The sequence below is a fragment of the Styela clava genome, chromosome 2, assembly GCF_964204865.1.
Source record: "Styela clava chromosome 2, kaStyClav1.hap1.2, whole genome shotgun sequence".
NCBI classification, from domain to species: domain Eukaryota; kingdom Metazoa; phylum Chordata; class Ascidiacea; order Stolidobranchia; family Styelidae; genus Styela; species Styela clava.
In genome coordinates, this window is record NC_135251.1 from 16205162 (window position 1) to 16233065 (window position 27904).

The window sequence follows — 27904 nt, forward strand, 5'->3', positions numbered from 1 at the left end:
GAACATATGTATTTCGGGAGAGGAAAGTGATAAGTTGGCTTAATCATATGGCGAACCAAGGCCTCTCGCCCGGTTACCAATCTAGTTCGGGTATGGGATTAGTTACCGTAGCCAGTTATTTGTTTCCGGAAGCATGGACTTAGTGGTGGAGGAGTCGTGACCAGCGATTACGCGAACCAAAGCCTATATATACCTGACGCGAACCACCCTACGGCGGCGAGGAGTCCAGCAATCCTCATGTACGTAGCCATCCGCGCATGGGAATCGAACCTGCGAACCCACGCAGGGTAATTAGGGGTGCGGTGGCGAGCTTATTCCTAACGCTTAGCACGATGCGTCACACCGCCGAGCCATTATATTGTGGAGTCATGGAGTGTTGTGTTTGATGTCTATATTAGTTTAACATCAGTCAGCGACAAAACTGCAGTGCCTCTTTAATTGGGGGCTTCCAAAGTAAAACAATATTGGTCGACATTAACAGACATGAAAGTAAATGTTCATAATATACAATGTACAAATATTGCAGTTTTCATATATTTTATACTACAGGAATATTATATTTTCCGAAATGTTAGAGTGTTTTTGCAGTGTAGGCTGTTTCGCCTACGCATTACTTTCGCATTTGTGTAATATTTTCAATGCATCTGTGGAAAGCATCAATCCTTGTTTTTAATAAATCATACAAGGCCCTCACAATATTGTTGTTGCTCCACGGCGCCCACGGACGACGCAACTAAATAGCGTCTGTAGAATTACCAACCAACGAAGTACCCTGGGCGTTTACAGTTATACATTATTCCGCATTCGATTTCCATAAATATTAAAGTAAGGATCGTGGTTAGCGCAGCACAACGCGGTTACACATTCCGCAATGGACAAGGTGGCAGAAGGTGGGTTCATTAGTTAAAGCGAAACAACATACATTTAAGTTAAACAACACAACAATATACGGTACCGTACCGGTACTAATACTGTAATAAGACATACGGTAGTCACATATCTGTCACCCACCACAACGCATTGCCCTGTGCCCGCATTAAATTCCATTTGTACTACTGCACTAAGGGATTTCTGGGGACCGCCCATCAGGGTGGATCACATGCTGACATAATTTTTTGTTGATACGTAAATTGGAGCTTATAAAATTTGCTTTAATGCCTGGTCTGCTGGTGGTTATCACTGTATCATACAGAGCAACGAGTTTGTAATTAATGTGATGATTCAAAAAAAAAATGACTGATTTCAACATGAACATAATAAAAAACAAACATACATAAGATATACTCCTTTGTATTCACTTGAATTGTTATTCAATTTTTCAATGCATGTTAACCCACCTCAATTCCTTTTGGGGCATTTTGTTGAGTTGTGCCACACCTCTGTACAGTGCTTTAGATTTGTGCACATTTCTGTCGTCTTAAGTTTTAAGCCATATAACTCACGGTCAATCGATTTTTTTTACCAAAAATCATATTGCTGACTTATTCGAATAACTGAAGAGATTTCCCCTATATCAGTATATATAGTGATTGAATGAAAATTTGGACTCAATATTATCCGCTAAATTATGCAGTACGAATTTATAATTACGAATTGTAATGTAACTCAATATAACATCTCATAAATGGTTTTGCTGCATTATCATGGTCCACAATTGGGGTCACGTGAAGTAAACGCAGTAATTGAAAGAAACGCCGAACAAAAACGTGATGTGAAAATATGATCCAAATTTTCCTTTTAGACAAGTCCGTCTTGCGCAAACACAATACCATATTTGGCGTGGGTCATCTCTGCTTAGTTTATCATTGAGTGGGTTGCATTTGAACTAAACACATTCATTTCAAGAATTTCTTTCTGCGTCATACAAACTGTTCTTTTGAAAAAAATATGTTAAAATTTTTACGTCCCATTTTTGTTTGGTGTTATTTAAGCAGTCACTACGTTCATTTCATGTCACATTTTTGTTTGGCATTATTTAAGCACTTACGGCGCTGCTTTCACATCACATTTTTGTTATGCATTATTCAAGCCGTATAGAACATGATTATAAGAGCATTTGCAAATACTGATATAACACTTGTTCACCATTGTACAGATAACTCCTTCCAACTTATAATTTTATTCTAAAAACACCTCTGTATAGTGCAATACTTCTACAATAATTGATACCCTTATAATTGCTTGCATTTTGAAAACTACGGTATGTGTACAAAATAAAATGAAACAAAAACGCAATGCTATTTATCCCCATCTTTAATGCTCTTAGATATGCATTTTCATAAGATAGTATATCTGCTTCACCGTTCTTGTCAAATTGTTAATAATAGTTTAGTTTTAAAGTAATCGGATATCCTGAGATATGCTTTTCAACTAAATAAATTTGTCTGCTAAATCCGATATTATATTTTGCTCAGATTCGAAACCATTGGAACAAGAAAAACTTGATGTAGCAGAAAATTTACCCAAACCATCAGAGTCATCAGTAATACCAATGGAGACGACGCCGATTGAAACGAAACAACCTGATAATATGTCATCAACAGCCACTACTGTCACTACTTCTTCTGAGAGCATACTCTCGGAAGTTGAAAAGATGACAACTTCATCTGAAATAGCACAATCTCATACGTTGGAAAATAAACAAGAACCAGAACTAATGTCTCAACTTCCTGATAAAGAAAAAGATATTCCTATGGATATTGGTTGTCCTGTTTCATCCACAGCTGATATGGAACAAAGTGTTTTCAAAACTCTAGAATCAGCAGTCGAGAGTTCTCATAAAACAGCCCCATCACAATTACATGATGTTCCGATGGAAGAAAAAGATACAAACTTATTGGTATCATTGAGCATTACTAGCTCTGTATCTGCATCTTCAGTTACGATCCCAGTGAACACAACGGCCACAATTCAACCACAACAAAAATCAATATTTTCGAGTTTATTTCCTTCTCCAGTTGCACCATTGTCAAAATTAGTTGAACCAGTGAAGGTTGAAAAACCTGAATCTCCTTTAATACTTGGATCAGGGCAAACTTTACAGACTGTTCCAGAACAGCATACAGAAGTATCACCAATCGAAGATAAAACTATGGAAGTAGAGCCAGCAATTCCTTCAACAGATGATGGAAAAGTATCGTCACCTGCTCCAAAAACCGTCACACCCGCATCATCTTCTGAAATTATCAATGGTTCAAGTGAGGGGAAGGCTGTGGCTAGTATGATCGATTCACCTGCACCGGATCCAACCATAGATCCAAATATAGGAAAGACAGACCCCCTCATGGTACCTGTCACAGAGAGTGCAAGTACTAGTACCCCAGCAATGCAAGATGTCCCAATGACGGTTCCCGTAGGCAAAGAGATCAAGACAGAAGTGAAACATCCACCAATAGCTACAAAAACGATGAAACGAGAACAGAGAAAAACTTCAACATCTTCTCCTACTGTTCCCGGCGGGGAAACTAGGAAGACTCAGAGAGCGAAATCATCTTCTACAAGCCCTGGTGGTGGAAAATCAAAAAAGAAACGACCACCTCCAAAAGAAACGGTGAGACCATTTTATTATGCTCTCATACAGTGGTACGAGGATAAAAACAATCAATTTTTAGATCCAAGTAATTCCCAGCTTTTGTAGAATATTTCAATGATTGAGCCATGTTTACTTATCGATCTTAAGATAGGTAATTATGTTGATAGGTATTTGTCTGTCTGTCTGTTACTTAGGTTAAATCTGCTTAAAATTTTGCTTGTGCATTCATCATATCTCGGATCAGAAGCCTATTGATTTTGGATGATTTATGTCGTATAATTAGCGAGTTATTAATTAATTAGTGATGGGACACATGGTGTCACTATGGAGTAAGAGCGCATGAATCGAAACCGCAGTTTTCTGTTTTTTGGGGGATTTCCTATCGTTCGATCGATAAGTCTTCGGTCTCCGACCTATATTCCTGTTTTTATTTTGCATCTTCAGATACATTAGTAACTTGATTTGATGAAATGACTGCTGTAGAGGAGGAAGCAAGCTATAATAAGTTTAGAAAAATCTTGCCAGATATTTCAGGAAGTTCCTCATACGTATTAATTTCATAATGTTTTATTTATTTTTCAATTTTCTAATTTATGGCAGCCTAAAATGTCAGGCTTCACAGTTTCTGCTTTAATACCTCAATTGCTAAGTTTACAGATACCAATATATAATCAAATCACTATATCTACTAACTTAATATAGATAAAGAAGTTGGCATACTGTGCAATTTGGCAATTTTATCTTTTATTGTATAACTGTGGTACATATTACACCTGTGTGATTCAAATTTGGTGTCACTTTGGTATGCGATCTCCCAACATGATCTTATTGACATAAAGACATTTTGATAGAACTAAAATCACTGAGATCACACAACCGCTGCACCCAAATTTTGTTGGTTATTCTTTCTATGCAATGCTTATATCATGACTTTTGCTTGGAACGAATCAATGTAGGATTAGTCACTGATATGTAAGCAGCAGGGGCGGACACTTTCCATAATTTTTGGGGGGCGAACTTGGCTCACCTACCGAAAAACACTGCGTCGTGTATCGTCACGTAACAATAACCTGTCGATGTCATTCTCTAAGTATTAGAATGTCATTTTGCTACTCATATATCGAGTACCTAGGATGCTTCGCTTAGACACGGAACTTGCGCGTCACTGAACCAATTTCTGAACCAACAAGGTAACAAGCTATTGTGCGAAATTTTTCCTAAATTTTACCAAGGAATTATCATTTGACTAGTAGAATTGCCATTATTGCCGATTTATTAGGTCATTATTTGAACTCAAAATAACATTCAAGATTCACGCAATGACTTTGCAGGGTTTTTATTTATAATTTAATATGAAAATAAACAGGCACAAGCTCAGCCCATTGCCGTCTGCAACAAGCATCGCGATTACGCGCTTGTTAAAAGAGCCGCCTATTTAAGCGTATAATGATTTTTCTGTCGTGTAAAATATTCAATCCATGACAGCCACGAGATTCTAAAATGTCATATATTAATTTAATTGTGTGCAACGGAACTCGCGGTTGCGACTTCTTACGTCAAAATAAAAATATTACTAAACTAAAGTACCACGGCGATATGTGGACATAAAAATATGATATAAGCTGCCTGATGTATTTAATTTTGATACGTACTTTTGCAATCTCCGAACTCGTTATCGCTGTTACAAAAATCTCGATGTCTGATATAAAATCCCATATAGTACAATTTTACTTCATACAATGAAAATAATTATAAAGTATACTAGTAAATCAAAAATACAAATTCACTGCCTCGGAATCCACGCGGAACAGTCGCCGCGATTACGCCAATTGTTAAAAGAGCCGACTTTTTCAACGAAGAACGATTTTTCACTTTTGCAAAGTAATCAATCAAAGACCGATACGGGCATATTCAAAATGTCTTGATTTGTTAATTTAATTGTCTTCAATTTACACTGCGGTTGAGTCGACAAAACAAGAGCCACTCTAAAACACCACAGCAATCCGCGGACATAAAAATGTGTGGTAAACAGCCCGTTTATATATTGTTTTGATCCGTATTTTTGCTATTTTGCGAATTCGATAAATTTGAGATGTACTTGTAACACTGGCTCCGCTCAATCGCAATGTTGTCACTCCGATTATTTTCAAGATAAAACACTTCGAAAATTCTGTAAATTTCCTGTCAATTCTCACGTAAAAGTTATTTCAGTACAAGAAAAATAAATAAATAAATACAAAAATTGATCGAATATACTTTAATTATCTTATATATCATCACAAACCGGGAAAAAGTCGCGTTCTCAGCTTTGTTTAATGTTAACACAAAAATTTTCGACGTCAATTTAAAAGTAAAGGATAAAAAGGCAAATCCCACTCACAATTGACCATGTTTCGAATTTAGTGACGAAATGTTTTTAAAGGTCAAGCAAATATAATTTGTGCCGTAGGCACACAAAATTTTGCGGTTTTCGATGCCTAGAAAAGCTATTTTATAGACTGTCGCGGGCGTCAACAAAACTTATACTGTTTACAGTTTTATTTTTAGTATTTTATATTGCCGCTTTTCAACTTATGGATACTTATTAGAATTCTCGCCGGGTTCATAAGTCCGTGCTTGTACGAAAATAAAATAATGATCATAGTCATCGTGTCACAAATTTGTGGAAAATTTGTGATTTAGAGAGGATAAACGCCAATGTAAAGGCGTTTACGACCCAAATAATAGGTCACAATGATGAGAACAATCGGCGATTTTAGCAAAAGACAATTGCACGCGTTATTGGCGACTTTTTCAGTTTTCGAAAAACTTCAGAAGGGGTGGGTATCTTTTTTAGATAGTTTCTGTGGTCTGAAAAGTCGAATAGGCGTTTCGACATTGTAAATGCTTTGATCTTTGCCCGCAAATTATGCTGGGCCTTGCACAAAATCCATAACGTGAAAAGATACGTCCAGCAGTGGAAATTGTTTATAACCACTCTAGATCTAGTCAATTTTTTAGCGATAATAATTAATTGTTGTAAATTGTAATGAAATACAGTTTGCCTCTTTCACTTCTCTCGCAAGTGCCAACAATAACACTATTGAAAGATTTTGACAATGAGAGAATCATATTAAATTGTACAAAAATGAATTAGTTGTGCAAAACCGTGGCGCGTGATCGGCGGTGCGTCTGAAGACGGAGTATTACCCGTGCGGGCGCGCATGTTTCACGAAAATGTGAGATGCTCCGAGGGCGCTCTGGTCCACATTATTGTAAGAAAACAGTTATAATATCGGTAACTATTTACCAAACCCCCCCCCCCCCCACGGGTGTCCGCCCCTGGTAAGCAGCTACTTTTTTTGTAGGAAGGTCTATTTATTACCTCATTGCCTACCCAATTTATCACGCCCTGAATGAGATGTTGGGCATCGAACTCGAACCTCAGATATGTAATCTGTGATGACAACACAGTAAAGACCAACGCTTTAGCTACTGCGCACAATCGCGGCTATTGGGTCCAATTTGTTTTAGCTGAATTTTATGTTTATTTTTGTGATTTTGTTAACTGGAATTATTGTTTTTTGTGTGAAATTGTTTTATTGCCACCTTACCCCACAGACTTTTATTTTGCATTCACATGCTTCAATGCTGTGACAGTATCAATTCATTTGAATGTAACATGATTGTTTCTGCTTTAACAGGACAACAGAAACGATTTTTATTGCTGGGTTTGTCATAAAGAAGGTGAAGTGTTATGCTGCGAACTTTGTCCAAGAGTTTTTCATGCTAAATGTTTAAGCATGACTGAGGTAACTTATTTGTTTGGTATTTGCTTTGGACTTATCATTGTGATTGTTTGATTATTATATTTGAACTTGTCTAAAAATCTAAATTGGATTAGTGGTATCGCTCTATTAGCTTATAGAACTCCATGATGTGTATATGCGTTTCTTATAACTTTTCAATACGTATTAGTTTAAATCAGCAGTTTCCAAACTTTTTGTTTGTGCGGTGCCAAAGTATCAGGGGAAAAAAAAAAGGCGATCTAACACGAAAAAGGAAAAATTTGATAGAAATGATAAAAGTTTTTTATACAACGAATTTATACACTTTTTGCTCTGATGAACAATGCTCTGTACAAGCAGCTACTGTTATGTAAGGAGCTTTTGATTTTTACCGGAATTTTTCCTGTTCAGCATTGTCTACCAACTTTATTACCCCCCGGGTAAGGGGGTAGGCTTGAGATTTTAACCAGTTATACCTTCATATCTACCGTAAGTCAAACGCTTTTACAGTAAATTATCCAGTTTTTTTAAGTTTTTTTGTTAATATAGGAGCCTGAAGGTGATTGGTTTTGTCCCGAATGTGAGAAGATAACTGAAGCAGAATGTAAAGAAACACAAAGTCGAGCAATGTCAATGTTAACAATTGATCAGTTCTCTCTTCTGTTGAAATATGTAATCCAGAGAATGAAACTTCCTATGGTATGTTGGATGTGTTAAGATTATCGCTACGACAGCGAGAAAAAGATTCCATTTTCAATAGTTTTTCATATTTTGTAAGCTATGACAAGTATCAATAAATTATAATGTTTTTCGTTTGTTTTCAAATTCATTTCGTTTGACTGAAATTAATTCTGTGGCTATTTCTTTAGTCGGAACCATTCCATGAACCAGTTGATACAAAGATATTCACAGATTATTATGATTATGTTTTTCATCCTATGGATCTGAGTACGATAGAAAAGAGTGTTAAAAAGAGAAAATATGGATGTCCTGAGGTATGATGCTGTCAGCATGCAGTGTTGATTTGATAGTTTTGTTTTGCATCTCGATTTTAAGTACAGCTTTGATTGTTGTAAACTCTTAAAGATTTTTTAAATTGCAAAAGGAGTTTTCTATACCATATATAGATTGTTGTAATTATAAATGAAGTGAAAACCTCAAATAGACACCGAATAAAGTTTAGCAAATCTTGTTAGGATATATTGCGAACTGACTTAACAATAAAATTGAAATTGTGACTGGATTTATGAACATGTATATACGGATCAATGTGAACTTTTTCACTTTTTCTTTGTTTGGTGCTTCGGTAAATAATTAGTATTCCAGCTGAACAATCTGAATTGAACGTTTTGTGGTGATAGGTATATTGAACTGAAAACTATAAATAGTTACAAAACTTTAATGATCCATCGCAAAATCATGGCAAATACTTTGTTGGTAGCAACCCTGCTCTGCCTATTTCAAAAATTAGGGGTAATTCTGAGTACCCAATAATAAAACTGCACAGGTGATAGGTTTCGGTATTGCCTTGAGCATCAATTTTACTTTAATTAACCATTTATGTTTATATTAAACTGTGATTGTGAAAAATTTAAAGACTATATCACTATTTTCTGAATATAAATGGTCATTTATTTTAAGAAACCTCATTGTGTGTAGTATGCTTTACTTCTGGAAACAATCCAAATTTTTTCATGTAGAACTGTAAGTTGGTATATTGAAATTTACTCATCATGATCACATTGATTGCAGGCATTTATCCTCGATTTCAAGTGGGTTATTCACAATTGTATTATATACAACAGTCAACAATCAAAATTAACACAAACAGCCAAAGCTATGTTGAAAGTTGCTGAGAGGGAGGTTAGTCATCAGTCTTAATAATCACATTATTTATGTCGTTTGTAAATTCAAATTATTTTATGTTTTGTATGAATTTAACTTTTGTATTCATTATACTCATTTCTTTTTGTTTTTGATGCTTTTGCTTAATAGCTGAATGGTGTAGTGAATGCATGGTACTCCCCTAGTGTGTGTACCAGATTAGGGTTAGGCCATAATTTTATTCCGATTTTCCTTATTTCAGTTCTATACGAGTTCGGGGACTGTCTATGTTAGCCAAGTGAATATACCCTCCTCGCATAGGATTCAGTCCCTTTACACAACATGATGTAAAGTAGGCGAACAAAATTAGTTACCTCCATATTGGTACACACACTTCTGAGCGCCGAATGCCGATATTAAGTTGTTGGTGCATCATGTGTGATATCAATCACTATTAAGAACAATGATCCATTTTTGCATGTTTGCACTTCATACACAATGGCTTTCATTTTGGATATACAGTATATGTCATATGCTATTGTCACTATTGATAAGAATGTTATTTATCAAATTGTTCAAAATTTTGTTCTATGAAAATTTTCAACCTTCAGACCGGAGATGTCCAAAATGAATCAAGTATTTGAATCAAAATTAAGTAGGCTATATACAATAATTCAAATTTGTGATTTAGGAATAATTTGGAAGTCATTTGCAAATATCATTTGATTGCGCTATGATTCAAAAATCGCTGTCTTTCAGTTTATGAAAATTGTAGAAATGAAAAAAATAAATTGTATCGCTGTTTATCTTCAACCTTTGTGTGTTTCTGAAAAATAAGTTTAGTATACCTTGGCATCTGTATGTTTTTCGTTGAACATTTAGAATATATTCCATATTCGAAATTATTATTTCAGAATGCATTTCGAACAGTAGATTGTCCGGTTCCCAAGAAAAATAATTTTAGCCAACCCTATGTTCACATAATATTTGGTAATGAAAGTTGACCAAACAAGATCTTACTTTACCTCCAAGGCACCAACATTGTAATTTCTCATCATAATCAAATTAAAATTCTCAAAAAAGTATTTATATTCAACTATTGATCCAGGTTTTGTTTTAACTGAGGTCCATGTTTTCAATATTGATTTCTTACACATGTTATCTCGGAAATGGCATTCAATCGAATCAGTGATGTCCAAAGCAAATCAATGCGGTCGGTGCATTGTGATAAACATTAGGAACACGATTGCCATCGTACCTCTAATTACTCTGTCCAAGTTCACAAGTTCGAATCTAATGGGGGATAATTATGTGCAACAGGATTGCTGGACTCCTTGCTGTTGTAGGGCGGTTCTTGTAACCACTGTTTAGCTATGTCCCCCATCAAGTCACCATTCATCTATAACAAATACCGGGTTGACTTGTTTCCTGACATGGAATGGTGTCCATACAAGAGACTGTGGTACTCTCGTATGTGATTGAGCCATTTTATCGGCTTCCACAAATATGAAAATCCAATCCACATTCGAAGTTTGTTTAATTCCTTGAAGTAAATTCTTGACTCAATAGTAATAATTTAGAATATTTCGATTTGAAAAATGTCATTTGAAGCGATTGACATCTCATGTTAAAAATAGTCAATCAGAATAAAATTGCGTTGCCAACTGCAATGTCTATAAATTGATATTGATCCATGTTAAATTTGTTATTGAACATGACTTTATTTAGAATATATTGCTTGCTTGAATATATCATTTCAGAAAGTATTTAGGATTAAAACATTCGGTTCTGGTTATACTTGCTATGAATTTATGAACTTTGAGTGCAATAAATGGACAGCTTGCCAAAACCTTGTTCTTTTTATGTTTTTTCTGCCAGTGAAGTTTTGGGTGATTATGAGTAGTTGACATGATCTCCATTATTGTTCAATATTCATTAGATTGCAATACAGTGATACCTCGGTAGTCGAACATAGTTTGCTTAGGATTGGTATTCGACTACCGATTAGTTTAAGTATCGAAACATTTTTTTCTTATTATGAAACAATGGTAATTATTTTAATTTGTTCCTACGCATTCCAAAATATTATTAAACAAAGCGTGTACCTAAACAACAATAATTATTCGAATGTAATAATAATAATAATTAAGCATAATAAGGATAAAGTATAACAAAATTGTATCAGTTACTGTGCGTTTGAGCAAATTTCTGTGGGTTCTATAGGATTCGCTTGTTATGTGGGATGATGTCATAAAAAATTGCGCCACTGACCAAGGCCCTGTACAAGCAGCCACTGATATCTAACGAAATGTGAAGATCTACTATTTTTGGAAGGGCCATAATCTATTCGGCATAGCTCGCCCAATTTATTACACCTTCTTATGGTATGTGAGCCTGAGATTTGTAACCTGCGATACCAACATGATTACTGGTAGGTAAATGCTGAACTTCCTAAGTGCTACAGAATTGATAATACAGCTATAATAACTCATTTGAAATTGTATTCGGAAAAATATTAACAGTTATTCAGTATTATTGAAAAGAGTTCTTTTATGCTGTAAAGTAATTTTGTTATGATTTAACCTATAATTTTATTCTGTATAAATATCTGATGAGTGAAGAATCTCGACTATGCAGAAAAATATTTTTCCAATGTTCGAAATCTGTTTGCTGCTTTTCAACGAAACGATTTCTCTTATCAAATTATATTTTTCTTTGTTTTACAGTTGAATGAGATTGAAGTTTGTCCAGAATGTTATTTGAATTCATGTCGAAAACGAGAGAATTGGTTTTGTGAACCATGCAAAGAATTACATCCACTTGTGTGGGCTAAATTACAAGGATTTCCACACTGGCCTGCTAAGGTAGGGAGGAAATCAAACATGTAACATGATAAAATAAACCATAAAGAAGACACCCAATTGAAACAATTAAAATTTTTGATGTAATATTCAAATAGTGATTACGGTAGTTTTTTTTATACAACGTATTTATATGTTTTTCACTTGAGACAAATCTCCTAACAGCCACCGATTGGTAAGAACCTAGTGTGGTTTGGAAGGACCAAAATCTTTCCACTTCAGCATGTATTACACCCTGGATTCGCAGGCATGGGACTTGAACCCAAGATTTTTGACCTTGCGATGCTATCATAGGTCTAACGCCTTAACCCCTAGACCACTGCGTTTTGTATAGAATTTTGTCAGTCGTTATCAGACTTTATGATCATTGCTTCGGTATTTCTAAAATTGTTTTGAATATTTTATCTTGAGAAAATTGTCAACCCACATTCCTATAAGCTTTGATTGGCATGAAAACAAATTAGGACATTGGTACATCTTTACACATCTCATATGTTCAGCAGTTGCAGAATATTTTTGAATATACATTTATTGAAATAATGTTTTTGTTACTAATGAGTAACGACATCCTTCAAATAGTTTATCTATTAAGTTATATTCAAAACATTTTAAAAATGTAATAAAATGTATGGATTATTCATTTTTGACCATTCTTGATATCTACCAGTCATTTTGTTTCCTTTATCATAGAGATGTTTTTTACAATTTATTAAGGCATTAAGAATAGAGAAAGGAATGGTTGATGTTCGCTTCTTTGGACAACATGATAGAGCATGGATTCCATTGTCTGGATGTTATCTTATATCTAAAGAGCTACCTTTGCCAGTCAAAAATAAAAAGAAAAGTAAAGGGCCGGGAATGAAAGGTACTTGAATCAAATGTTACTATATCAGCTTAGTGCTTGCTTGCTTAACTATTCTGTTTTCTATCAACATTACATAATGCATACACTATTGCTTTGGTCATTGAACAATGATACTAACCCGAATGTCACTTAAAAATCAACCAATTTTATTACATGCCCATTTCGCACTACAGAATTGCAATTGCGGACTTTGTGACCTAGTGGTTAATAAAGTAGACTTAACTTTGTATGATGGTAACTTCTAACAATGACCTTTGCTTTACTTTACCAGTTATGACTTTTTTCAGTAGCAAGGTGTTAAGGTGAGTAGTACATGGTTTAAAAAACAAACTCCCGACAAAAATCAGTTTTGATGAATGCCTCATTTAATTACAGTTAATCTCTAAGCGTTTTGTTTGGGATATGTTTAAAAAAGCAAAATAATTTCAATTATTACTCTTCTATCAATTTCCAAACCTTTTACAATTGCTGTCCATTGTAATTCATAGTCAATATCATTATTTTGCAGGAGGATTAGATGGCGCAATGCAAGAGATGCAAGGATATATTGAGAATATCAAGAAGATAACAGGAGAATTTGAATTTGCTCCACCTCGTACATTACTCACTCACTGTGATTTGTACAGAAAAACAAGTATGTTTTTTTACAATTTCCTAGGATAAAAATGATCTGATCTTCAAAGTATTTTGAGCAGCAGTATGTTAAAAGATGATTCATATTTAATATAATTACTTTCTGTATTAGCAATGATTTAAAACAGAGGTGTGCAACCTGCGGCCCGCGGACCAGATTCGGTCCGTCAAGGGAAAATTATGCGGCCCACTGGGAAGTGCCAATTTTGAATTATGTGTGGCCCGTGAAACGAGTTTTTAATTTAATTAGATACATGCGGGTAATTCCAATTCCTTTGCGTTCCGAAGCGAACACCTGAATCCAATTTATTATCTATGCCTATGACTTAACAGCTAGCTTGTGCAAACAATGCATGTGACAAGATCAATAGCCAAAACTTTTGTGCATGCAACTACTAGATAGCCCATGTTAAATGAAGATGCGCCCTGCGGTTTAACCCAATTATTTCTATCTGGTCCTCCTGTATTAATAAAGGTTGCACACCCCTGATTTAAAATATCTTTTTTTGTAAATGTTCATGTCCAGAGTTTTTTACAAAGTACTTGGGATTCACTATCTTACAGCTGTTTTCTGATCGTGTTGACATGATCTACTTTATTAAGTCACGCATCAATCAATATTCACTAATATGCAATTCTGCGCTATAGTTTCTCATAGTCTCATTAGCTATTGAAATTTTAGTGGTTTCCCATACCTTCGCTCAAAGTTCATACTCCTTAATATATATGTGTGTGCCTGTGACCTTGCGTATGTAAATTTTCTAACATTTGAAATGAGCTAAGTTGAACTGTTGAATCTCTATAATAATAAAAAAGAATATTAACCGAGAAAATGTTTATTTCAAACATTCTGCATTCGCATATTTTGTAATTTTCTCTGTTGAACATGAAAAATCCCCACATTTTGAAATCTACTCAATATTCCATATTCAAATATAGTAATTAGAAGATATTCAGAATTGTAAACATTCTGTTTTGACCATCTCTGTTTCTTGGCATATAAGCCGACCCCCTAAAAACAACCCTTCAATGTTGGATTTATAAAAATTTGCATATATGCCGACCCTACAAATCGCACGCTCTTTTCGTGAGAACTGGGCATGGTTCGAGTTGTAGCTGTTGGAATTAGGTTAGCATAATGTCATTTCGTTTGAGTGCGATCGGAGTTATGCGCATATAAGTCGAATCCTTAGTGCGATCAGAGTTATGCATGTATAAGCCGAATTCTTAGTTTGGCAACTTTTGAGTTTTAAACTTGGCCTATATGCGAGGATATACGGTACTGGTAAAATTGCAAGATTATTTCCTTATATGTCATGACTGCAGAAATCAGAAATGAAATTTCATATTAAAAAAACTCGTAACTGATGTTTTTAATATTTATTTATTTATTTTTAAGTGTCATCTGGTCAAGCTGGAAAGCAACAAGCAGAGCTTGAGGTAAATCAAAATTTTCTATTTTCATTTGAACAAAATTTGATCTCTTATACAATATCTGTAAGATGAAAAAATTGCATTATTTTTCCTCTTTTTTTGCATGAGATATAGTCTATTTATAGTTTGCAAACTCTTTCACTTTTAATGATTTAAAAAAATTTGCAGTTGCAACTGCTATATATGGTATATTTAGGATTCTTGTCTTTCCAAAATATTTGATTTGATAGGAATTTAAAAAAATTGAAAGGTATGTGCTTGAGAAATCAGATTGATCAACATTATTATTTTTTATAATATATATATAATTTATATATAATAATAAAAAAAATTATGTTTTATTTATGGGGTTTTGTAAAATTTGACGTAACTCACGATTTCACCATAATATAAACTCATTCGTACTACTTTTAAAATCCGAGTTCTGGAATATCTTTTTTTTTTTTGCTGTATTGATATTGACACTCTTTGCGCCCATACTTTTATTATGGGGTTTAACCCCAAAAGACTACGCTTTAAGAAAAAGAGGTAAACATATATTTTTGATTTTTAAACTCTTTCAACTTTTCGCTTAAATACTTGGTCTCTGTGTGACTGTGTATATCATTTCACCACAGTTTAAAAAGCAATCATCATTTTGTAATTTTCTAACTGTCAAACTTGCATTTTTGTCTAATATCCCTTGACTTCATATTAATAACCTGTTTCTTTTGATAACAGGCCAAAGGAGCAATTGGAACTTCAACATCGAGAACAGACAGCGGCACTGGAATTAAAGGTTTGTTCAGTCTTAAGATTGGTAAAAACTTTCTTAGTGATTAAGTATGAGCAGGAGAAAAGCATCTCATGTTCTTGCATGATCTGATTGTGGTTCTTGTAAATGATTCTGGTAATGATGGAACGAATATCTTGTGCAGTGACCAAGAAGTTGATCTTTTCGCAAAAAAATGCCTTCGTTCATAATACTGTTTTCATAACTCTTGTTGTGGGTTGAAAAGGAATAGTCTTGCAATGTTCTGCATCTCACCATTTAGAATTGAGTTGGGAGAATGGCAGCATAAAGTGATTTTTATGGAAAATAGAAGTTATATTTTTATTTGTTTCCTAATTGATTTTGAAACTTATCAATTCTGTTAATTAACATGTTAGCAAACAAATAGGTTTAATTCATTCTCAAGAGATAAAATTTCAATTCCAATTCCAATAAAATTCCAATTATTTTCAACACCTGCTTTTTTGGCATTCCAATTTGTGTTTTGTGAAGTTTTATGTAGAGCTCGTCCCAAGTAAGGCTTTAAATGATAAGTTGGCCTTTGCCTTTGGTACTATTTGTCCATGAGTTTGATAATGGCTGGCTATAAACAAGATCGCTTGCTTGTGATGTACATTCACTAAATACTATCTATCATGACGAAATTGAATTTCATATATTACTCTGTGTGCGATAAATATGCCAAGAACTATGTAAAAACCAAAAAGTGTTCCATGGTGAATTAGTGATACTGACGGCGTTGAAAGTATATGAATGTAAACACAACCAAAAATATCTAGCGTAGTAAAGTTGACTAAGGTTTTGACAACTTTTCGAAACAGTAATTTTCGTAAATTTTATATTCTCGATTATTTCTATATTCGAGAATTCACCGTATGAAAATATTATATTGCAATATTTTGTGTGCTTTGGTTTAGACATCCGTGCCTTCCCCCACTTGCTATTTCCAACTCCTAAAATAAAACAAAATATGGATTTATAAATGCATATTATATAGAAGTTTTGTGTGGTATTATCATTAATAAAGACTTTTTTGATACCTCACAGCTAAAGTTGAACTCAAAGACATGAAGGATCCGACAAAACTCAGAGGACCCGGGTCAACAACTCCTAAGAAGGGTAAAATGGTGACAACAAGTGGGGAACATCCCAATCGACCTTTTGCTACTAAAAAGAAAAAAGCATCTATGGAATTTTTGAACAAAACTATAGAGTCGTGTAAAGCATCACTAGGAATTGAAAAAATACAGGTATGCTGGAATAAACTAGTAAGCACATAAGCTTTGAAGTATATTGATTTATGTATTTTTTCATTAATTCTATGGCATGTATGGGAAATGGATAACTATTGTATAACTATAATGGTATATAGGGTAAAATCTAAGATTTAAATATCATGCACCCCTTAACCCAGGGTGAAATAAATGGGGTAGGCACTTCTGAATAGGAAAGATTTTGGTTCTTGTTTTTGATTTATGTTTTTTTCATTAATTCTATGAAAATTATGGGAAATAGATAACTATTTTATAACTATGTTTGTATGTATGGAAAAATCTAGAATTTAAATCCAATACACCCACTAACCCTGGGTGAAATAAGTGGGGTAGGCACTGCTGAATAGGAAAGATTTTGGTTCTTGTTTTTGATTTATGTTTTTTTCATTAATTCTATGAAAAGTATGGGAAATAGATAACTATTTTATAACTATGTTTGTATGTATGGAAAAATCTAGGATTTAAATCCAATACACCCACTAACCCTGGGTGAAATAAGTGGGGTAGGCACTGCTGAATAGGAAAGATTTTGGCCCTTCCAAACAATATGTAGATCCTTACCTAGCAGTGGTTGCATGTGCAGACCCTTGTACAGAGCAAATGGAGTATATGTACATAGAATGAAAAATATTCCCTTATTGTTCTGATTAAATGTATTCTTGGGGATACATTTTTGTCTATGCTATTTGAATCTGAATGTCCCTATATTGTCTTAACCAATTCTGTTTGAATAATTTTGGAATCAAATAATAAATTCTCAGGATGTCAAGATGAATTCAGGATCAGAAGAAACAACATCTTCATCAGATGATGATGATAACGATAACGAAGAAGGAAAAGAAAAAATTGATGGTATGAGTCTATAAATTTTGTAAATCCTTTTGTTTTCATATTTCAATTGTCAGTATGGAGCGCTCATATATGAACAAAGACTAGATCAGTGGATCTCAAACTTCCACGATGTGTGGCCACTTTCCAACAACTCTCAGCATTTGTAGCCCCACCATTCTTCATTAAAAAATTAGTTTGAGTTTTTGATATGTTTCCATCAGTTATTTTATTCCTTGTGTTATTAAATAATAAAAAGGCCAGCAAATGGAGGCAAAATAAGAAATGCATTACAGTCAAAGAATCAAACAAATCATAGTCAATTCACTTTAAATTCAATCATCGTGAATGGTACCTAGTGAAGGCCTTTTCATGTCACTCGGTGTCCCCCAGGAGGGTACTACGCTCTCAATGGAGAAATCGGCGGTTTAATAGGTATTTCCTTTGAAATACTAAAAAAATCACTTGTGTTCGCTAAACTCTGTTCAGCCGATAAACAAACTGCAACTAGTGTCTACTTCTATTGTTATGTTACAATAGAGGCAGACACTACGCAACAGGAAGTAAATGGCATAGAGAGGTAAAATTAATTTATTAATTCATATAAGGATTTAAAATAAGAAGCAATAAAACATTTTTAATAAATTCAATATGTAGAATTTTCGCCTTGCAATCAAATTTGTGTAAAAGATTTTTTTCAGTTATTTCAGTTATGTGTAATCCACTACCTCATTTAGTTGCTACCATAACTTTGCCTAGAGTCCTGTAGCTTCGTTCCTGAGTGAGTACAAATGACTTTGCTTTAAGCCAATTCCAGAAATAAAATTGTCAATGTGTTAAATCAGTTTATATCAACATGGTCATCTTCACTGTTCTATAGGGTAAACTCAAAAAAACAGAACCCATAAATTTAACACTTGAACGTTTGTTTGCGTTTTAATAATGCTGTGCACAAAACTATGTTCCTTCTAGAGTAAGTTCCAAATAACCTGATTTCTCTTTTTAGGTCATCGTGTATTTATACAATAGTTGCTTTTTCAGATACCAAAAGTGCAAAAGATACACCAAGTACTTCAACTGCTAAACCATCTGCAGCACCAGAAGATGATGATTCAGATGCAGAACTAGTGATTGATCTCGGGGATATGGATGACACTACCAATGCTGATGCTAATAAGGTTTGAGTTGCTACTATTGTTCTTCATCTTCTGATCCCTTGTGTCGTCAAGCCATAAGGTAATTACATGCCCAGTACTTCACCCATCTGTGCCTATGGAGCCTTGTTCTGAACAATGCTATAAAATAGAAATTGAGGGTTTCCAAAAAAGGACAAATGTTGAAATTTTAAAAAACTCATTTAAAACTAATGCTTTTCAAGCTGGTATCTGGCAGGTGATCATAATTCGAAGCAATACCAAGTGAGTAACAGGAGTCATCAAAATAGATGGAATGCTATGAGGTATATTTGTTATACACATGCATTTTTTATTTTGTATTTTACCAAAATTATAGAGTTAATTTGTTGATATTTTAGTAAGAAATTGGTCCGAAGCAGTGAAAATCAGATTTTTCTTCTTTTCAGCTTAGTTTTCTAAGGCATTCCAAGGTTCCAAGTTGTGACCCATTTTCTACCTTTGCCATACATTTTCTAACTAAGCTGCATTTTAAAATATTTAGGTTGTTTCCATCTGTAGCTGTCACTCCATTTATAACACACAGCATGTTACGTAGTATTTTTAGTATACAACACTTATTCGCGTGATATAGAATCAAGTTTGATTGTTTCCAGGCTGGAGAAGGAAAATCAAATGAAGTCATCTCCAAAAAGCGTAAAAATGACGACGGTACAAAACCACTCAAATCAATTTTGCTCAATTCGGCAAAACCCACAGAAAAAGAGGACAGGAAGAAAATGTTAGCTAAGGCACTATCAGAAAAGATAGGTTCGGTTTTTCATATGTTTCAATGTGGAATTAATTTTTGATTCTTATTAGAATGAACGTTAGTCTAAATAAGTTTTAAGATAAACTTTTAAAATTTATTCTAGTGAGGGAAGCTAATAAATTGGCAAAATCATATCATAATAACAGGCTTTCGTCTCGCTTCTTGCAGTAAAGAAAGTAGCCATGATATTAATTACATTTTTATGGCGAGAAGCAGAAATGTGGAGTTTTAGAATATTAACACTCAACACAAACTACTACAAACTTCCGAGTCTCCTAAGTGAGTACTCTCAAATCCAGGTTGATGAAATGCTCAATGAAACAACAAAGCACTTATTTCGACTCTACAACTCAAGCAACTTCTGTTTTTATTCTAAGTAATTTTCAAAATGTTTCACACAAATGTGTGATGGGAAATTGACACACTGAAAGAGAACTACTACGGAACTCCCTCTTAAAACTCACAAACCCAAGAAGTGTTTTGTGCAACTTTGGTTGAAAAGGCACTGTACTATGCAGTAATTTTAATCATTTTTATGACAATTCAAATCTTCTCAATGGATTTTCAAGTTATAAGACTGAAACATGCTTTCTATCATTTCTTAGCGACTGGCAAGCGGAAGCATGGGGTTGAAGATTCGCCTTCTGGGGCTTCACCCAGTACTAAAATACGAAGAACACACGAAGATAGAAGAAGTGGATCTCCAATTGAATTAATTCAAAAATCTCTTCCTGGGAAATCTGGTTTGAAAGATAAGGAGAAAAAGAAATCCCACAGTGGGAAGTACTTAGAGAAAGATGGTTCTGGAAAGGTAACTTAAACACTCTATTATAGATTGATGGTGTCTAAGATGCTCATTTTGAAGGAAACTCGTCTTTTTTAGTTATGAGATGTTTCTAAAAAATAATGATCCATTTACTTTGTGTTTTTGTAAAATTCGTCGTTTTTCTACTTATTCTTGTTATTTGAGGGTGATGGTCCTGTGGTTAAAGCGTTAGACTTAACTATGATGACATCGCAGGTTACAACCATGTGTTTTCGGATCCCTTATCACCAAGGATGTAATAACTTGGTATGCCGAACCGAAAAAATCCCGCTCTTTCCAAAATAAAGTAGCCCCTTACGTATCAGTGGCTGATTGTGCAGAGCCTTGTTTGGAGTGGAATATGTAGTATAAAAAATTAATTTGAAATAATTACAAAGCGGGATTTTAGCATATAAAACTATCCAGATTTTGGCAGTGGACCACCATAAATGTGAAAGCGTGAAATAAAGAATTGAATGATCCTTTATATCACTAAAATACATATGTAAAAATTTATTATAATTATAAAATATAAATGAGAAGTAAGTACGATCTCCTCATAAATAATGTAGAAATACCGAATTTACTACTGGGCTATCGGGAGGTTGATAATGCCGTGCAACCTGAAATCTGTGTGCCTTTTAAGAGGGGAAGTGTTTCTGTGTCATTTTCTCCCAGTTGCGTTCCATTTGTCACTCTTATTTTCTGCCACATGACTTCGTAAACAACATCCTATGCCTGTTATTGTTTGACAAAGACAAAACAAAAACCAACATTTTCTTTCATTTTGGCTAACAATGCAGCTTATGGCAATGCAGATTGATTATTTTATTTTCATGTTAAACTGTTGTTGATTCGTTGTATTGATGAGTTTTAAAGTAACATCTTTCTGTTTCTATCACAAGGTAAAAAGTGGAATACTCAAGTCATCAGAGAGTGGACTACAAAGAAAAGATAGTTACCCATCAGAGAAGAGATTTCCTGATGTAAGATAAATCTTTTTTTTTTTATATATCAGTTAATTACCTATATCAACACACTAATTTTTTAAATTTCATTCAATTTCCAGTCGTCCAAACACAAGCATAAAGATGGAGCACAGAAACTTGGAAGCAAAAAACCTCCAGATAAATCTGGAAAGTTAGATAAGGTGAATATATTAATTTTTATTGTTAGGAAATTTTTTAATTACCAAACGGTCCATTGCATAACATAATTTATCAGTGGGTTTGTCACTGTGAATCAGAGGTTCTCAGACTTCTCGAACTCATAAGTTTTTTTGTGCTTTACCGAGATTTTACAGGATTGTGCCCAGGTCGTTAGTTCGAAAAAAGACAAATTGGTATAAAAAATGTGTAGAGCTCGACTGATATCATTTTTATGGCACCGATACCAATATACTGCCAAACTAGTGGCCGATAACCGGTATCCAGGGTTGTCCAAAACGAATCGAATATTTGAATACATTCCAATTTCATTATATTCGATATAAAAAAATTCGAATTTAGTAATATTGTTTTATCTGTGTTGTTTGTTATCAGTTGAGATATTGAACATCTGACGACTTGAAATCTCTAATATTTAAAAAATTGATAACAAACAACACGGAGAAAACAATGATCTTAATATTTCTGTCGTATAGTTGTAAATCTTTCCCCTAATTTAGAATGTATTCGATATTCTGTATTTGAAAATGTTTTCTCAGAATGTATTCGGAATACTGAAATATTCGGTTTTGGCATTTATAACAAGACTAGAACTGAAATACACACAAAACACAGATCTATGTGAGTCAGGAAGACCAAGAACCCCGGGTTGGTGCAGAAGGCAATCCAGTTTTGATTTATAGTCCTTAGCTTTTATGACTGCAAATTTTATTCGTCCTCATTATTTTAGTCCTATGTTCCAACGGGTGCTGATACACGTAAGTTATTTAACGGTGGCCGAATTCCTCGCAAAAATCCGTCAACTAACATCGGTGATGAAGAACAGATCAGTAATAAAGATCCAAACGATGATAACAACATGGAAACCAACCAAATACATGAAACAAGAAGAAGTATGTTTGAGATAAATTTTTCGTGTTCAATTTTGAAAAATCTGAATCTGATTTTCTTGGTCAGTTCAGGGGATGTGAAAGCAATTCAATAATAACTCTTTTTTGCTCCTCTTCGGTCACGTTTGCGTTTTTAAAGTGTTAGAGACAATGTTGGCATCTCAGGTTAAACCAGGATGTCATCGCGAGTTAAAATCACATGCCCACCACCTCGTCAAAAGTGAAAATTAGGTTGGCAATGCTGTCTGAAAGAAAAGTATGAGTGGCTGCTTGTGCAGAGCCCAGTGGTTGCCGATAACTTTGTTCTAAGATTCGTCTCTTAGGTAGTAGGTGGAAAATATTCTTTGAGTGTATTGTTTTGAAACCAGGGGTGTGAAACCTTTAATACGGCAGGGTCAGATACAACTATCTGGGTGAAACCGCAGGCCGCACCTTTATTTAACAAAGGCTTTCTAGTAGTTTCATGCACAAAAATTTTGGTTATTGTTATTATGGCATGCATTGTTCACTTGGCACAAACTAACTGTTAGAGCATTGTAACGTCATAGGCATAGATGATAAATTGGACTCACATATAGACTTGGAGAAAATGGAAATACTCGCACGTGCGAGATTAAACTAAATTAAAAAAACATTTCGCAGGCCGCCCACCATTCAAAATTAGCACTTATCTGCGGACCGCACACTTTTTCTGCATGAGCCGTAGGTTGCACACCCCTGTCTTAGACGACAACTTTTTTCCAAGACCAAAATAAAATTAAAGATTGTCTGAAGTCTGAATATTGCATAAATTTACATATTGTACGTTTACCAGGTTTGGAACAGGCTCCATCAAATCCACATAGCAATGGGCCAAGACATGTTGGTGCTGGTTTGAACAGACAATTATCGCTTGAACAATCAAGGAAGAGTATTGATGAAAATACAGCCATGGAAAATTTGAAGAAATATAGTGACAAGTAAGGAATTATATTGAGCTTTTTCCACACTTTGTATATTTCCTTCATTTTATACTGCATCTTAAAGGTAAACCACTTATTTTGTGGCCCATAACGTTTTTTTTTTGTTGCTGTCATGTCACGACTTATTAAATGTGGAAAACATACTAACATGTCAGTGATAAAAATCGATTATAAAACATTGTCAAGCCCCATTTCACTCCCGGGAGAGGGAAGAGAATAAGACAGTTTAATCATCTTGTCATCTGTTTAACAGTCCATGTCGGGTATGGTATAGGATTAGTTAGCCAGTTACTTGTTTCAGATGGTTGGACTCAATGGTGAAGGAAGCTGTAAACGGCCGATGGCAGCTGTAAACAGCCGACGGCAGAATATTTTAGGGGGATAACGGAACTAGGTTCCACTTTGTAGTTTGTTCTTTCCCCTATACAATGTTATTTGGATAATGAAGTTATATTAGACTTCAATTAGCAATTATTAATTAAATTATAATTTTATTTTTGTCTTGTAGGGTGATGGACACTGTTCAGAAAGTATTTTATGAAATGTATACTGATATGATGGTTCCAATGCGAAATGCTGGTAACGAATCTAACAATGCAGCAACTGCAACCGCCATGCATGAAGTTGCACAGATGAGACTTGAACTTGAACGTTTGAAATGGATGCATGAACAAGAGATTGCTGAACTGAAGCACAACCATGGTAATGATTCTTTAATAAAAAAAAATTTTAAATAGTTTTATGAAAGTAATAATTACAATGGTAATAGGATAATAATTTCATATTTATCTGAGAGGACCGAAAAGGGAATAAGATGGCTTAATACTATGCAAACATGGGTCTCTTGTTTGGTTACCAATTCATATTAGATATGGGAATAGTTAACCAGTTATTTGTATCAGACACGTGGCGAAGGAAGTCGTAACCGACCAGTGGTCACAGCAACCATCTCATGACTGAGTACAGGAATTGATGCACATGATTATCCCCATTATGATTCGAACCTGTGAATCCGCGTGGGGTAATCAGAGGTTCGGTGGCAAGCGTATTCCTAACGCTCAGCCCGATGCGCCGAGCCGCACTACTTAGGTAGTGTGTTGAACAATGGCCTGAAAATTGTGTTTATTCCGAATGTCAATTACGGTAACTGTGATTCAAAACAACTTATATTTCAGACCTTACTGTCGCTGAGATACGACAGAGCCTTGAATATGAGAAAAAACAACTTTTGTTGGACGCAAAAGTACAAGCAGAAGAAGCCAAAATTCGAGCAGTTGATGAAGCTAAACGAAAACAGTGGTGTGCATACTGCAACAAAGAAGCTATCTTTTATTGCTGCTGGAACACAAGTTACTGTGACTATCCGTGTCAACAGAAACATTGGCCACAACATATGAACACTTGTACTCAAGCTAGGGAAAGTGGTGGAGGTGCGTCTACTGCTGGTGGAACCCAAGGTACAGGTAATACTTAATTTTTACTATTTTTAATTATGGGTAAATCCTGATTTGGTAGTTTGTTTTTGGAACTTATCTGTTTGAGTGCATGTGCTGATGCGCATACTTGTGATTTAAGCCAGTATGGCCTTGTGCATGCATCTCGTATTCAGCATTAATAATTGACAGCTTATCTATATTTCTTGGAATTATGAGACGAATATACATACATTTTACATATGGATTTAGAACAAGTAACCGTTTATCTTTTTGAAATTCAATTTTTTATAACAGAAACATAATTTATGTTAAATGTGGCTTCATTTTAAATATCCAATACCATGGTTAAATGTGAAAAAATAATATTATGTTATCCTCTTTCTTGCTTGCCACTTTAAGTCACATATGATTTTTTTTTCAGCAATGGAAACCAGTCTTTCACCTCCATCCAGTACTGGAAAAGTTTCAACACTTTCCTCGAAACCTATAAGTACAAACGTATCAACTTCATCTACACAACTGACTGCAAAACCAACATCAATGTTTGTTTCGCCTGGCAGAGCCACCATTACAATATCTGCCAGTCCAGGTCATCTGAGCCGACTCACATCAGGAAGTAAACAGACGCTTATTTTGCCTCCGAGTGTATCTGCTTCAAAACCAAGTTTTACTTCTACTGATAGAGGTCCTTCTAAAATTATTCCTTTATCTATTGAACCAAAACCCAAAACAACGTCACAGACCATTTCTGAGGAAATTTCAGATAAAACTATGGCACCTGTGCAACAGAAAAGTGGTTTAGCAATAAGCGCTATTGGGGCTAGGCTAATGGCAGCGAAACAACGGACAAATATAAAAGACCCGATTGCGTCGAAACCTACAAAAACTGTAATCTCGAAGCGAGATTCCCCTGTCATTACAGAAGATAAGAAACAGAAAACATCCGATCATGTTAAAACAACATTAGATTCACCACTAAGTCCGGGTGCTAATCCTCCTTCTCCAAAAGACCCAGTTTCGTCTCTAAAAACCATATCGAAAGTTGGTCAAAAATCAGAAGATATCACTTCAGTTTCTAAAGAAACTAAATCTTCAGATGAAAACTTAGATACTGAAAAACCCAAGTTACCAATCGTTTCTTCTTCTGAGCAAACTGCTGTTCAAATGTCTTCATCAGCGGCACCTGTTCTAGCTGTGAGCATGGCTACCACAAGTAAACCACAGATAAAAGGTTCTACCAAACCATATTCTGCAATATTCTCATCACCTTCTGCTGTGGCTTCCCTTATAGCGGACATGGGAACTCCCCTTTCTTCGACATTGTCGTCACCTGAATCATCGTCAAGTTTTTCTGACACTCCAGAGAAAAAGCCGGATGTATCAAAAGTTCAATTATCATTCGCTGGATCTGCTTTCACAAAAGTCGTGCCGGATGTCAATAAACCCATTCCTATACAAAGTAGCAAAGATGAAAAACCTAGCACAGCGAATTTGACATCGAAAATAGCAAGTGTACCAACTGATACAAGCTTGACTACATTCAAACCTATTGATGACAAAAATACAGTGGAATCTGCTAATACCAAGGTGGATGAAAAGCCTACGGAAACTGTGCCTTTAGTAGCTCCAGTTCTTGCTGATAGCTACTTATCGAACTTGCAAAAGACGTTAGTTGAAAAAATCGGCACTTCTCCAATACCTCCGATAGTGCCTGATTCTCTCCCACCCACAGCTGGTAATGATGACAACAAAGACCTAAATATAGAGACGAAAAATCCAGATACTGATGAACTTATGGAGGTAAAAAGCAGTGGATGACACAGTCTGTGAGACTGTAGATCTTTTATTTTAACATTCCATGCACGGTGACCCTAATAATATTCAGGTTTTTGTTAGATCTTGTAAGTTTTGAGTGACTGTGAAATTTGGTTGAAAAGTTAATAAAGAAGCAAAGGTGTAAAAAGCAAAGCTGCCCGAACTGCTCAGTTCGGATGTCACTATCTTTCTTTTGTAAGCCATGTATCTTTGCAATGAATCAGGCGTTAAATTGTCTCATGATTTTCAAAAACTGTTTTATTCCATAATAAATTTTAACATAATTGCACTATTTTGTTGAAGAATATCCTATCGTTTCAAAATGATGCTTACCAGGTATGATCAAGACTCTGCTGAGTGACATTCTGAATCACCAACTTTGGTTTTTTCTGTTGAAGTAGACTTTCATACTTCACACCTGCGGATTAAGCAGGCCAGTGATCTAGTTTTTGCTTGCCAATAAGTATGCCACTATAATTTACTAAGATTATATTATATCATCAAATGAAATTATTTTATTTTAAAAGTTCTTAGTTTATTGTAAACAATGAACTAGTTCTATTTCACTGGATTGAAGGGGTTACTTGCATTGATCTGTTTCATATTGAAAGTTGCAAGTTGCCTTTTCCATCCTTTATTTATACCACTCAACTTTGAGGCAAAAAGAAGAATTTTGTTTTAGGATTCTAACCCCACTTGAATTTGAGTTCCTGTTTAGTTTGAATTGTTACTGGCAATGGGGGGAAAAGGAAAAGCTTTCTAGTTTTGCTGTGTGAAGCGCTGCTTCAAGTATGCTAAAATGAAAAAACATTTAGGATTTGATGTTTAAAATGATAAGATCAACAGTTATTTGTCTCATTGTAGGCTGTCAATATTTTTCTGCTATCTGCACAATGAATTCCATTTGATTCCGACATGCATTTTACTTTGCAGTTGTCATCTTTATTACAAAACTGATCACAGTTGTATCATGATTATTCTTCATATTGTAAATAAAGTCTGTTAATTTTATTCCACAGAAATCTTTTTTGCAAATAATATCTTGGTAATGTACAGTTCATATCTTTTTTGAGGAAGTTGTATTTGAGGTCGAAGG

The 27904-nt window shown here is 34.7% G+C and overlaps 1 protein-coding gene across 2 annotated transcripts; it reads left to right on the forward strand.

The window, feature by feature from the left end:
- Positions 1–686: 686 nt before the first annotated feature.
- LOC120335289 (uncharacterized) lies at positions 687–27868 on the forward strand. Of its 2 annotated transcripts, none has more exons than XM_039402778.2 (23): positions 687–890; positions 2415–3550; positions 7216–7323; positions 7849–7998; positions 8169–8294; positions 9052–9162; positions 11850–11987; positions 12699–12849; positions 13358–13483; positions 14882–14922; positions 15637–15694; positions 16736–16938; positions 17724–17814; positions 18832–18968; positions 19580–19733; positions 20340–20545; positions 21445–21525; positions 21609–21689; positions 22436–22598; positions 23410–23554; positions 24066–24259; positions 24733–25014; positions 25415–27868. In XM_039402778.2, the coding sequence occupies exons 1-23, from the start codon at positions 872–874 to the stop codon at positions 26809–26811; spliced, it is 5298 nt and encodes a 1765-aa protein (XP_039258712.2). In that variant the 5' UTR covers positions 687–871; the 3' UTR covers positions 26812–27868. The 2 variants fall into 2 exon arrangements, with proteins under 2 accessions (XP_039258712.2, XP_039258711.2); XM_039402777.2 differs by having other exon boundaries at positions 688–890; positions 24733–25020.
- The last annotated feature ends 36 nt before the right edge of the window (positions 27869–27904 follow it).